General features: G+C 48.3%; 1 protein-coding gene and 1 long non-coding RNA gene across 3 annotated transcripts; one reads left to right on the forward strand and one right to left on the reverse strand.

The window, feature by feature from the left end:
- Window positions 1-522: 522 nt before the first annotated feature.
- Window positions 523-10,097, forward strand: Zpr1 (ZPR1 zinc finger). Its single transcript, NM_001137646.1, has 14 exons — window positions 523-726; window positions 837-998; window positions 1,399-1,489; window positions 1,956-2,026; window positions 2,736-2,822; window positions 3,217-3,339; window positions 3,723-3,770; window positions 3,932-3,998; window positions 4,287-4,357; window positions 5,309-5,398; window positions 5,913-6,023; window positions 6,870-6,956; window positions 7,092-7,157; window positions 8,480-10,097. Exons 1-14 carry the CDS (start codon window positions 556-558, stop codon window positions 8,612-8,614), a joined length of 1,380 nt encoding a protein of 459 aa, NP_001131118.1. The 5' UTR covers window positions 523-555; the 3' UTR covers window positions 8,615-10,097.
- LOC134480162 (uncharacterized) lies at window positions 9,044-10,368 on the reverse strand. Of its 2 annotated transcripts, XR_010054371.1 has the most exons (4): window positions 10,230-10,368; window positions 9,760-9,935; window positions 9,369-9,455; window positions 9,044-9,174 (listed from the first exon to the last, which is right to left on the reverse strand). It is a non-coding gene; the product is annotated as an uncharacterized LOC134480162 (long non-coding RNA). The 2 variants fall into 2 exon arrangements; XR_010054370.1 differs by lacking the exon at window positions 9,044-9,174 and having other exon boundaries at window positions 9,178-9,455.
- Window positions 10,369-10,470: the final 102 nt, after the last annotated feature.

The following is a 10,470-nucleotide window of genomic DNA, read 5'->3' on the forward strand; positions in this document are numbered from 1 at the left end:
ATGGAGAGGAAGTGCTAGAAAGGAAACATGAAAGAAACCGATAAAGTAGGGTATTTTGTTTGGAAACAAGGAGAGATAAGACAGTGAATACGGTGGGGATGAGAAGCAGTAAAAAGAAGGGCTGTGTGCATTTAGTGTTATGGGACGGTGCTTAAGAGGGCTGAAATGAGGAGCTGGGGGGTGTGGATAAAAGGCAGGGAGGGGAGAAGCTAGATAACAGGAGCGGGGACCCAGGCAAGGTCTGGCCAGTTTTGAGGGTACAGCCAAGGCAAGCCGGTACCCTTGTCCTCGGCCATTTTACATAGACCTGGGGACAAACAGGCTGCCCGTGTGGAGGAACCACAACCAGCAAGCCAAGCACTGAATTGGATCCAAGCGGCCGGGTCTTATCTGGCACGGAAGTACAGCCCAGGAACCGGAAATCTTTGTCAGAGACTGACCTAGGAAGCGCAGGGTCTGCGGCCTCTTTAAGAAGGGGCGGGAACAGCGGCTGAAGGAAGTGAGGCTGCGGGGCCACGGAAGCCGGAAGCTTTCACTCGAGTAGCGCGTGGGGTAATGTCGGCCAGCGGGGCTGTGCAGCCCGGACCTCCGGGGGCTGCCGTCGGCCCCTCGCCCACCGCGGCTGCGTTATCAGACACCGGACCTTTGTTCCGGCCCCTCAGCGCCGAGGATGAGGAGCAGCAGCCCACTGAGATCGAGTCACTGTGCATGAACTGTTACCGGAACGTGAGTCTGAGGCCGAGGGACCACCCAGCCGTGCACCCAGAGGCAGCTCTGGCGTACAGGGTGCAGACTAGTTGAAGTCATTCTCCCCAACTCTGCTTCTGCTTCCTTAGGGCACGACGCGACTTCTGCTCACTAAGATCCCCTTCTTTAGAGAAATAATCGTGAGCTCCTTTTCCTGTGAGCACTGTGGCTGGAACAACACCGAGATCCAGTCAGCAGGAAGGATCCAGGACCAAGGAGTGCGCTACACCTTGACCGTTAAGGGCCAAGAGGTGAGCATAGACCAGAGAAGGTACCCTACGGTTTCAGAGAGAACAATTACTCTAGTCCGGACCATCGGAACTTCATCAGACCTGTGGCCAAGCCCTTAGTGCCCTCCTTTGGCAGTAGTATCGGTGGTGCTGGCCTCTGTTCAGCTGCTTTGAGTGGTGAATGTGCTTTGCGAATTTTGTGGGAGTGATGGAATGAGTGAGCAGGACTTTGTGGGTGGTGTTCTTACCTTGTAGGTAGTCAAGCTGACACGATATGCACTCTCTAGAAGTAGTCTGGCGTCTTCTGAATGGAAGGTGGGAAGGAGAAACATCTGGTTGGCATCTGATGGAGAGATGGTCAGGTTACTTCCCAAGCTATATTGCTGACCTCTTTCACTAGAACGGTTTCCTTTCCGTCCAGGACATGAACAGAGAAGTGGTGAAGACAGACTCAGCCACCACAAGGATCCCCGAGCTGGATTTTGAAATTCCAGCTTTCAGCCAGAAGGGAGGTGAGTTTTAATGTCAGGTATGAGAGCCGTTCACACATGGCTGAAATGTTTCCTACTTTCTTGCAAAGCCTGGTGTCAGGTCAGGCCTAGTGGCTTGTGTTTGACCATGTACTTTTTTATAATGGGTTTTTCATGCTTTAATGTGAGTAGAAAGTTACAGTAAACTCTCGAGTCCCAGTAAGACGGGCCGTGGTGTGCTTGGTTTAGAACTGATGAGGAGCTGGAGAGATGGCTCAGTGGTTAAGAGCACTGACTGCTCTTCCAGAGGTCCTGAGTTCAATTCCCAGCAACCACATGGTGGCTCACAACCATCTGTAAAGGGATTCAATGCCCTCTTCTGGTGTATCTGGAGACAGTGACATGTACTTATATACATAGAACTGATGAGGAAGAGAAGACCTGCGGAGTTGAGGTAAAGTGCTGAGGGTCACGCTAGCATTCACTTGTCGTACATTTCGTTCACAAGCTCTGACCACTGTGGAAGGACTCATAAGCCGCGCAATCTTGGGCCTGGAACAGGACCAGCCGACACGACGGGTGAGCAGGGATGAGCAGGGATTTTTATCCAATCGTAGCAATCAAGGGGTCATTAAAGTTTGTGCCCAAATAGAGTCAGATTTCTATGTAGTTCAAACTGCATCGGACCACATGCTGGGGAACTTTTTGACAGAGCACATACAGGAGCTAGTTCTCCATGTTGTCCTGTCCCGTCCCGTGTCCTGGTACGCACCCCCCACACCCTCCCTTACACTCATGCCTCGCTTCAGATAATGTAAAGTTACCTTAGAAGAGTCTTTGGGTTATCTACAGCTTCCTGAGTATTCTTTTATATCAATACTTATTGTTATAGAAATAATATAATTGCACATACCGACAGTCGTCTCTAACTGGCTAGAGAGGCATAACGGAATTTGGATTTTCGAAGGAATTTATTTCTTGTCATGTGCCTGTGTGGGGTGTGATTCATACGTGATGGCAGATGGGTCTGTAGGCCAGAAGCAACAGCTCCCCATGGAGACAGAGATAACAGTGAAGCGACAGGATAAATAAGAAAATAAGTCCCACCTCCATGGCAGCATCATTTATAAACTTCAGATGTGCTTCTCGTGTCTCACTGTGAAATCTGGGTCCCCGAGCTCCCGTTTTAAGATGGATCTTAAGCATCTGACAGAAGTGACGCAGCTGTCAGAGGGTTGGGGCATGAGGCGTACTGCCCAGTCCTCAGTTTTCATTCTGTTCCTGGTAGGCAATGGAAGGTGCTATAGCCGAAAGAATTGATGAGTTCATTGGCAAACTGAAGGACCTAAAGCAAATGGCTTCCCCGTTCACGCTGGTAAGTACTGAGCGACTGCAGCTGCTCTCAATGTCAGGAGGGAGGGGAGTCCATTGACGCTGACTGGTGCCTGTAACCACGGAGCTTGGCGAGTGGAGGCAAGAAGATCAAGCAAGGGTTTGGACTCATCTTTGACTTCATAGCAAGGTCTAGGCCAGGCTGGGCTACCCTGAAGCCCAGTCTCAAAATACAAAAACCTGACCATTATTTTTCTAGTGTGGTCTGGTACTGGATGGAAGTTCTTTTTTTTTTTTTTTTTTCTTTTTTTCGGAGCTGGGGACCGAACCCAGGGCCTTGTGCTCGCTAGGCAAGCGCTCTACCGCTGAGCTAAATCCCCAACCCCTGGATGGAAGTTCTATATAGTTTGCTTTCTCTTTCCTCTCTTATCTGTTAGATCATTGATGATCCCTCGGGAAACAGCTTTGTAGAAAACCCACACGCTCCTCAAAAAGATAGCGCCTTGGTGATCACATACTACGACCGGACCCCACAGCAAGCTGAGATGCTGGGGCTCCAAGTAAGTGGACTGACTGAGTCAGAGGAGTGCTCTGGACTTGTCCTGTGTTCTGGGTTGCCTGAAGTCACTAAAGTCACTTTGCTATTGCTGCCACCACCACCTAGTGCATCCTGTCACGGGCCTCTCATCAAGTTCACCATGAATCGTAAGCTCATATTACGGTTCATGGTGAACGCCGTGTAGCAGGTGTCAGTCACAGGAACCCAGCCTTGAGCCCTGTCTTTCCCTTGACTGGGGATTTGCTTTGGCTTCTCTATCTGTGCATCCTATGAGTTGGTACCTTATAGGGAACAAAGGCATCCTCTCCCTCTTTGGGTATGGCAGGGTGTTGGGGAGGCTGAGGTCTATCTGCCAACTTGTGGTTTGTGCCTCTCTTGTTTTAGGCAGAAGCACCAGAAGAGAAGTCGGAAGAGGAAGACCTTAGAAACGAAGTGCGTGGTGTTGGCTCCCATGGAACACGTAGTGGGGTTATGGGTTGAGTCTGATGAGTATCCAGTGTGTCACTGTCACAGCTCACGTGGGTAACCACCAGCGGAATGTCTCAGCTCGAATGGGCGGGAGTGCTCAGTCTGTGCCCTGTATTATGTTGTAGGTGCTCCAGTTCAACACAAACTGCCCAGAGTGCAACGCCCCCGCTCAGACCAACATGAAGCTTGTCCGTATCTTTCATCAATCAATTGGGTTGTTCTTCAGCCGACTCAGGCATGAGTATTATATTACAGATGGGAGCCTTCCCTTCAGGGAAAGCCAGTGCTTCATCCTCAGTGGTGAGGATGAACCTTTGATGAGACTACATGCTACATGCCTGGGCTTCTGGGTGTGGCCAGGTCTTCATGTTTGTGAACACAAGACCTGTTTATTGTAGTCTTGGGCAACATCTCTTTGTGTGGAAGAGGGAGTGGTTTTGCTCTCCTTGAAGCAGAGACTTCTTTAACTCCATCTTCCAGAAATCCCCCACTTTAAAGAGGTTATCATCATGGCCACCAACTGTGAGAGGTGTGGGCATCGGACTAATGAGGTGGGTGGGCTCCATTGCTGGGGAAGAAGATTGGCATAAGGGCAACGCCTTGGTAGCAGTCCGCCAGCTTCGTGGATCTACTTGAGGATGGGCATAAGCTGTCATTGGGCGTTTGGGCGTGGGGGGTGCTTAGTGTTGGGGAGGAGACACTGAAGGAGCTGAGAATTAGCCTAGAGAGAAGTCGGGAATACAAGATTACAAGATGGATGGAAAGCTGACCTCGTGGAAGGGGCTATGGTTGCTTAGAGACCTGAATGTTAGACAGATCGTGAGTGACTCAGTGAAGAACTGGAGAGCCGTCGGGAATCAATTGGTGGCTGCTGTGTAGGTTGTAAGCCCTCCTTCCCCAAGCGAATTGAGAATAAGCGGATTAGAGTTACTTTTGGTTGGGGGAACAGTGGACAGCAAACCCCCACTTTAAAGAGGTTATCATCATGGCCACCAACTGTGAGAGGTGTGGGCATCGGACTAATGAGGTGGGTGGGCTCCATTGCTGGGGAAGAAGATTGGCATAAGGGCAACGCCTTGGTAGCAGTCCGCCAGCTTCGTGGATCTACTTGAGGATGGGCATAAGCTGTCATGGGGCATCATGCAGACTAGGCAAGTGCTCTGTCAGCGGGCTACGACCTAGCCCTGATTGAATTCTTAGACCAGGACAGCCAACAGTGATGGGCTGGAATGCCTACAAGTTTCCTTCAACCCTGACAGTCCCAGTTTTGTTTTTGTTTTTTTAAGGTATAGTCAGGGTTTCTTGGCAATTCAGCCTCAATTTGGCGTGCTCCCAGGGCTGAGCACGGTGTCCCTGTGGACTCTTGAAGTGTTTTGTTTCCATCACCGATGGATGCCCTTGCTGGATTAGAAGGCTGGCGTGGGAAGCCGAGCAAAGTCTTTCTGGTACCAGGTGAAGCCTGGGGTCTTCTCTGGGGCTGCTCTTGACCGTCATTTCCGCAGGTGAAGTCTGGAGGAGCTGTAGAACCTTTGGGTACCAGGATTACCCTCCACATCACAGATCCCTCAGACATGACCAGAGACCTCCTCAAGGTAGCGGCCTACTTGGAAAATAGCTGTCGTCATACAGCTGCTTCTATCTAGAGGGAATGACCTTCTTAGTGTTTAAGAACACAAGGAACCCCATAACTCCCCTGGGCTCAAGTGACCCTCAGGAGTCCCTCCATGATTGGGATTACAGACGCAGAAGGTGGCCATAATCTTCCTGAGCAATGACTTGGCTGCGTTTAGTTTCCACTGACTGTATAGGCTCCTCTCTGGCCCTAATGACTAGGTCGGGTAGCTTGGACCTGTGACTCAGTTTCAGTTTACTATGCTAGTTTCGTGTTGGTTCAGATGGGGGAGGGAGTTCCTGGCTTTTTAGTAAACTAGCTTTCTAACTTTGTCCTCAAACTGTCACTGGTTTTTAATTTGGTTGGCTTTCTTTGTTCCTAGTTTAAGTCAGTTTGTCTCTGTCCATCTTTCTGGTGCTATGTAATACTAGACAAGGGCTCTTGGATGAAGCTAGACTGCCATCCTGTGATTTAATTCTTAATTTTTCTTATAGTCTGAGACCTGTAGTGTAGAAATCCCAGAGCTCGAGTTTGAACTGGGAATGGCTGTACTTGGGGGCAAGTTCACCACTCTCGAAGGACTGCTGAAAGACATCCGAGAATTGGTGAGTGCAGGGTGTGGAATATAGCTTCTGTAGCATTTTGGCAGGGGAGGATAACACAGTTTCTCCAGTACAATGACACAGACCTCCAGTTCCAGCACTTGAGAAGCTAGGGCAAGAAGATTGAGGCCCTACCTCAGCTGCCCCTACCAAAAGAAAAATTCAGTTTTGCCGCTTATAACTGGGGGTTCTTTGCCTTAAAGCTGGCTCAAGAGATTGAAGTATCGATTATGAAGAGAAGTTGCTTATAGGAATTTTAATGGAAATTCTCAAGGCTAACAGCGGGGCAGTATCGTTATTTTGTGATCTTAAGTCATTTATCTCATTACAAATAGGAGAGGGTCTTTTTGGCATCTATAGTAAATATGTGAAGACTTTTCTTGTCGGTATTTTCTGAACAGTAGTGCATAATTCTATTAGATCTTATAAGTTTATTTTATTTATTTATTTGAGAGATGGCTTTGCCATGTAGTTGAGGCTAGCCTCGAGTTCCCTGTCCACCTGCCTCAGCCTTCCATGTGCTGGTACTGCAGGCTACTGTATAACTGTGCCTGGCTTCTCTTTGTAGGTTGTACATTGTGTTTCTTTTCCACATTGGGATTAGATATTGTAAGAACTCTTCTGGAGTCCATTTTCTATTGTCAGTTTCCTTCTTGGCAAAGCCGCCTCAAACATCTTCTATCCTGTTCTCTACCACCTTCCTCCCCTCCCCTAAGTCAGCAAGGCATTGTGGGAAATGGAGACCTGGCTTCTCCGACTGGGCGCCCACTGCTCCCACCCCTGGTTTGTGGTTGAGCATAATGACCCATAGAGTCGGTGTTGTGGTAATTTAATTGTTGTGTGCTGCAGGTAACCAAAAACCCATTCACGCTGGGCGACAGCTCCAATCCTGACCAGTCAGAGAAACTGCAGGAGTTTAGCCAGAAGTTGGGCCAGGTAAGAGGCCCCAGGCCATTTCTGTAATCCTAATTTCCCTAATCTAACCTGGATTGCCTCTGGTTTGGCAGCCTCAGCTCCTTCCTTCTAGGGTCATTGTAAGAGTTACCTGATAAGTCCTCCTCTCTCCTGTAGATCATCGAGGGCAAGATGAAAGCCCACTTTATCATGAATGATCCAGCAGGAAACAGTTACCTGCAGGTATGTTAGTTAGGCCTTCCTCGTGGATCTGTGGAGATGTAGTTTCTGAACTTAATAGAATTTGCATGCGGGGTTGGGGATTTAGCTCAGTGGTAGAGCGCTTGCCTAGGAAGCGCAAGGCCCTGGGTTCGGTCCCCAGCTCCGAGAAAAAAGAACCAAAAAAAAAAAAAAAAAAAGAATTTGCATGCTAGCCCTTAACAAGGAAGGCCTGGCTTCTAAGTCTTTAATTAGGACTTTGGGCAGGACTTGGAAGGTAAGGAAGAAAGGGGAAGGGGGTGGTAGTGGGATTTCAAGTGTGTGTAACAAAGGCAAATAGGCCAGACCTAGTGCCAGCCTGCAATCTTAGGTACTCAGGAGACCATGAGGATGGAAAGTTCAAGACCAGCCTGTGCAATTTATCAGGACTCTGTCTTAAGATAAAATAGTGTGAGTGAAGAAAGAGCCAAGAGTATATGTAGTGTCTGCCTGGTGGCGTGCTCAGCGCCCTAGGCATAAGAAAGTGGGATCTTTTCTTCCTGGGTCTGCTTGTCTTGTTCTTATTCTTGCCCTCAGCATTGGATTTCCGTTCTGCATCTCTGACTATGAAGTAAGGAGCAATAGGGACCTGTCTGGAGGTCAGGACAGGAAAGCTGAGAAGTATTAGGCTGACTGGGCAAGCAGGCATCTAGCAATTGATATATATGAAATACAGCAAAACTTTGTTGTTGGTTGAGGTGTTCGGCTTGAACCTGGGTCCTTACTTTAGTATTAATGAGTGCCGATGGCCATGGCAAAACTGGCCTAATGTATTTACATCATGAAGACTTGTAGTTCTCTCTCTTCCACACCCACCTTTTTTAATTTTCTTTCCTTTTTTCCTTTTTTTTCTCTCTCTCCTTTCTTTCTTTCTTTCTTTCTTTCTTTCTTTCTTTCTTTCTTTCTTTCTTTTTTTTTTTTTTTGAGACAAGTCTTTGTTATGCAGCCTGGCTGGCTTTGAACTTGGAACCTTTCTGCTTCAGTCTCCATAGTGCTGGGATTATAAGCAATCACCAGCTTTGGCTACATTTTTATAGGAAGGCCCGTATATAAAAGTGATTAGAACTGGGGGATTAAATACTTGTATACCATGTACAGTGGCTTGGGTTTGCTACTAGTACACACACACACACACAGACACACACACACACACACACAGACACTCACACTCACACACACTTTTGTAGACTATGTAGTCATGGGCTCTAGAGACCCCACAAATCCTACGTAGTTCTAGGAGATTGAGAGTTAGCAGTGGAGGGGATGGCGGGATGCACGGGCGCTGATTGTCCCCCTTGGCCCTGCAGAACGTGTATGCACCTGAAGATGACCCGGAGATGAAGGTAGAGCGGTACAAGCGCTCCTTTGACCAAAATGAGGAGCTCGGCCTCAATGACATGAAGACAGAGGGCTATGAGGCAGACCTGGCCCCACAGCGGTAGCAGTGGGCAGCCCACAGGCCAGCTGCAGGGCACTCACACTGCAGGGTTCTTTGTTACTGTTGGAGAAGGCTGAGTGTTCAAGCCCTCCTCCGTGGTGAGGAGGAAACCACCTGAGTTAGAAATCTAAGCACACGAGGTTAGCAGCTGACAATGATGCGGCTGCAGGCCTACTGTGCTTCTTGACCTTCCTTTGGCGGTTTTAAGTCAGTGTGAGAAGAACGCCACAAACACCATGCGTCTGCCATCACCTTTTGTCTGTCAGCTCTCTGGCCTCCAGTGCTGGACCTTTGAAGTCTGAAGTGTGGAGAAGCGAAATACAAGTTGCAGCTGGCTTTGGGCTTATGCAGTGCTAACTTTCAGCATAGAAGAATGACTGAGGGCAGGCACAGGTAAAGGAGCTTACATTAAAGTGATGGCTTTTAAACAACACCTGCCTCGGCATTTGTGTCCTTCCTGAATACCATGGTGTTAGAGCCCAGCTGCCTAAGTTGGGTCACACTGAGTCACACACACCTGCAGTCCCAGCATGGAGGATAGCTTGAGCCATAGTGAGATTCTGTCTAAATGAAAAGAAAATAGGAAAAAAAATTAGTTTCCCAAACAAATCTTCAGGTGGCTGCTGTCACTGGGCTGTCAGAGGCAGCATTTCAGTTACTCCAACAGACCATCGTGCCTGCTCTGAGCCCGGCACACGTGTGGAGTCCAGCTGTTCTCATGCATCTTAAAGTAGTCTGGAAAGCAGGGTGGCACATACCTTAATCCCAGCAGAAGCAGGCGGGTCTTTGGGCCAATCTGGTCTACAGAGCAAGTTCCAGGACAGCCTGGGCTACGTGGAGAAACCCTGTTTTGAGACAAAACAAATCAGACTGGATAACCTGCAGCACCCGTGGTTGGCCCCTGCTAGCAAAAACCAGAGCCGGGCAGTATGAAGATGTATGGGTTCCTGTACTTAAACAAACTTAGCATCTATGAAGGAGGCTAATAAAACTGATGGCCATGTCATGGTTTATACATAGTCCTGCTACTTGGGAAACTGGGGAAGAAGGGAAACAAATTTAGGGGCAGCCTGGGCAATTTAATTTAGTAAGGTGTTCAACATTCAAAAAGGGGTGGGGATGAATTTATCCTATAGAACTCTTGCCTACCATGTGTGAAAGGGCTTGGGTTTAATCCTCAGCACCAGATGAAGAAAAAACAGTTGTGAGCGTTAAGTGAGTCACAAACACTTAAGTCTATAGAAGAAAGGCTAGAATCTTCCTAGCTTTCTTTTCTTTGTCGCTGAATCCATGTCGTCTTCACTGGGAAGATTCCACATCATTTTCTTGAGAGACAATACCAAAGGTGAGAAGGTCAGTACAGGTTTGATAAAAACCTATCAAATTTTCATAGTCACAATACTAGGGATGGAGTTTGACTTCCCCTAAGTGGTACCTGGAAGCCTGTTCCAGACTTCCCACCAAAGGTATTTATACCATTAAAAGTGGTTTAGATAAACTAATAAACTGGACACTAGGAACGTTTGGCACAGCATTCATTACTAAGGCACTGATCAAGAATTTGCCACTAGTGGTATAGCTATGATAGTTCCCACAATCATACAGGTGTTCTTTCTTACTCTGGCGCTGAAGCCGCCAGCGCAGGATCTTGTGACATCAGCTTGTGGCTTCTCAGCAGGGGCAGTGTGGGCTGCTGGCTGTTTCACGGATGCGTCGTCACAGGAAAGCCTAACCAGTTTGAGATCCATGCATGTGAGCTCGCCAAAGCTCACACCTAACAACCCAGAAGTTCAAAATGCCACCGTCCTAAAACTTCCGCTGCTGGCTCCACCTCTACCGTTTCGCGTTGAAGAATTTTGT

Source organism: Rattus norvegicus, chromosome 8, assembly GCF_036323735.1.
Source record: "Rattus norvegicus strain BN/NHsdMcwi chromosome 8, GRCr8, whole genome shotgun sequence".
Classification (NCBI taxonomy): Eukaryota; Metazoa; Chordata; class Mammalia; order Rodentia; family Muridae; genus Rattus; species Rattus norvegicus.